General features: G+C 45.1%; 1 protein-coding gene across 2 annotated transcripts; it reads left to right on the top strand.

Moving 5' to 3' along the window:
- Positions 1-370: 370 nt before the first annotated feature.
- On the top strand, positions 371-1,284 carry LOC119587161. Of its 2 annotated transcripts, XM_037935927.1 has the most exons (3): positions 371-772; positions 957-1,111; positions 1,161-1,284. In XM_037935927.1, exons 1-3 carry the CDS (start codon positions 406-408, stop codon positions 1,194-1,196), a joined length of 558 nt encoding a protein of 185 aa, XP_037791855.1. In that variant the 5' UTR covers positions 371-405; the 3' UTR covers positions 1,197-1,284. The 2 variants fall into 2 exon arrangements, with proteins under 2 accessions (XP_037791855.1, XP_037791856.1); XM_037935928.1 differs by having other exon boundaries at positions 373-772; positions 957-1,170.
- The last annotated feature ends 6 nt before the right edge of the window (positions 1,285-1,290 follow it).

Genomic DNA, 1,290 nt, shown 5'->3' with positions numbered 1-1,290 from the left:
GGGGGGGGTTAGCTTGATAGATTGTGGACGTTCGCGTATATGTTCATGTGTATAATATATATTTGTAAATATAAACAGTGTGCATCGCCTCTTAACGTGAGTCATGAAACCTTGCACATCCTCAATAAGCGTTGACCCCGTTGCACCTGCATCAGCTGGGATTTGGCTCACAAAGAGGACCGAGAGGCTTTGTTCTGGAACTGTATATAAATGACCACATGAAGCAGCAGTACGTGTAGCTTCGACTAAGGTACCTTTGGCGCAACATCGGGCTTGCTATACAATCTCTCTATCCTTTTCCGTGATTATATTAACAATGTGACGACTTCAGTAGTGTTTGGACACATAATGCCAATCAGGTTTCCTAATCACACTATATTTATTTTTCTTTGTGTACCTTAGATCATGGACGGACTTCTAAAGGCTACGGCAATGGTGGTGTTGGTGGCGCCTTTGGCACTGGCCATTCCCACGGCACCCGAGGCCCCAGCGGTAAGCGAGGGTTACGAGGAACTTTCAACCTATTTCGAAGGTGATTTGGCAGCAACCAACGACAGTGAGGCGCAGGATGGCGCAAACCGTGTGCTAACAGGATTTGGATACGGCTTTGGTGACCAATATTTCGGCTCATACCCGGGTTATCCTCAAGGCGCAGGACTTTCCTTTAACCAGTGGCAGTATAATGACGGTTACTACGATACAGGATACCAACAAAAATGCTCACGCTACTGCCCCGGATCCAGGCCTGGATCCTACATATGCTGTGTCCCAAGTGAGTTCTCCTTTGTATTTTGTTCCAGACAAGGTTATATCTGTATCATCAGATCATCATTTATCATACTATAATAGCCCTTAATAATATCCCGATTCAAACTAGCAAAGTGGCTAGTATATATTATGATATTTTGTCAAAATAATAGCGACTGTCACTAACCGAGGTCTCGCTTTTTTGCAAGGCCACCCCAATGAGCCTCGGTGCCCGGAGGTGAGGCCGACCTGCAATGATCCTTACTACTACAGCGGACCTCCCCAGCGGTGCGAGAGTAGCCACGAGTGCATGCCGAGTTCGCTCTGCTGCTACGATACGTGCCTGAAGCATAAAACGTGCAAGCCTGCGCAGTATGGATGAGATGTTATTCGCCAAAGCTGAATATATTTGTCCTGCTTTCATGAATGCTATTCTGTATCAGAAGTGACTGATGTACCATTTCGGGAGTATGTATTTCAATAAGTGCCTCGATATTTCGTAGTAGTTAGCACAATATATATGTATTCATATATTCTTACATT

The sequence above is a fragment of the Penaeus monodon genome, chromosome 22 (assembly GCF_015228065.2).
Source record: "Penaeus monodon isolate SGIC_2016 chromosome 22, NSTDA_Pmon_1, whole genome shotgun sequence".
NCBI classification, from domain to species: domain Eukaryota; kingdom Metazoa; phylum Arthropoda; class Malacostraca; order Decapoda; family Penaeidae; genus Penaeus; species Penaeus monodon.
Note: the sequence above shows the minus strand (reverse complement) of the source record. Positions and strands in the feature narration are given on the sequence as shown.

Bases quoted from the DNA above. Each gene is read 5' to 3' on its own strand.
- LOC119587161 (XM_037935927.1), top strand. From the start codon at position 406: ATGGACGGACTTCTAAAGGCTACGGCAATGGTGGTGTTGGTGGCGCCT. The intron at 773-956 runs GTGAGTTCTCCT...CTTTTTTGCAAG, and splicing joins CTACATATGCTGTGTCCCAA to GCCACCCCAATGAGCCTCGG. The intron at 1,112-1,160 runs CCTGCGCAGTAT...GAATATATTTGT, and splicing joins TGAAGCATAAAACGTGCAAG to CCTGCTTTCATGAATGCTAT.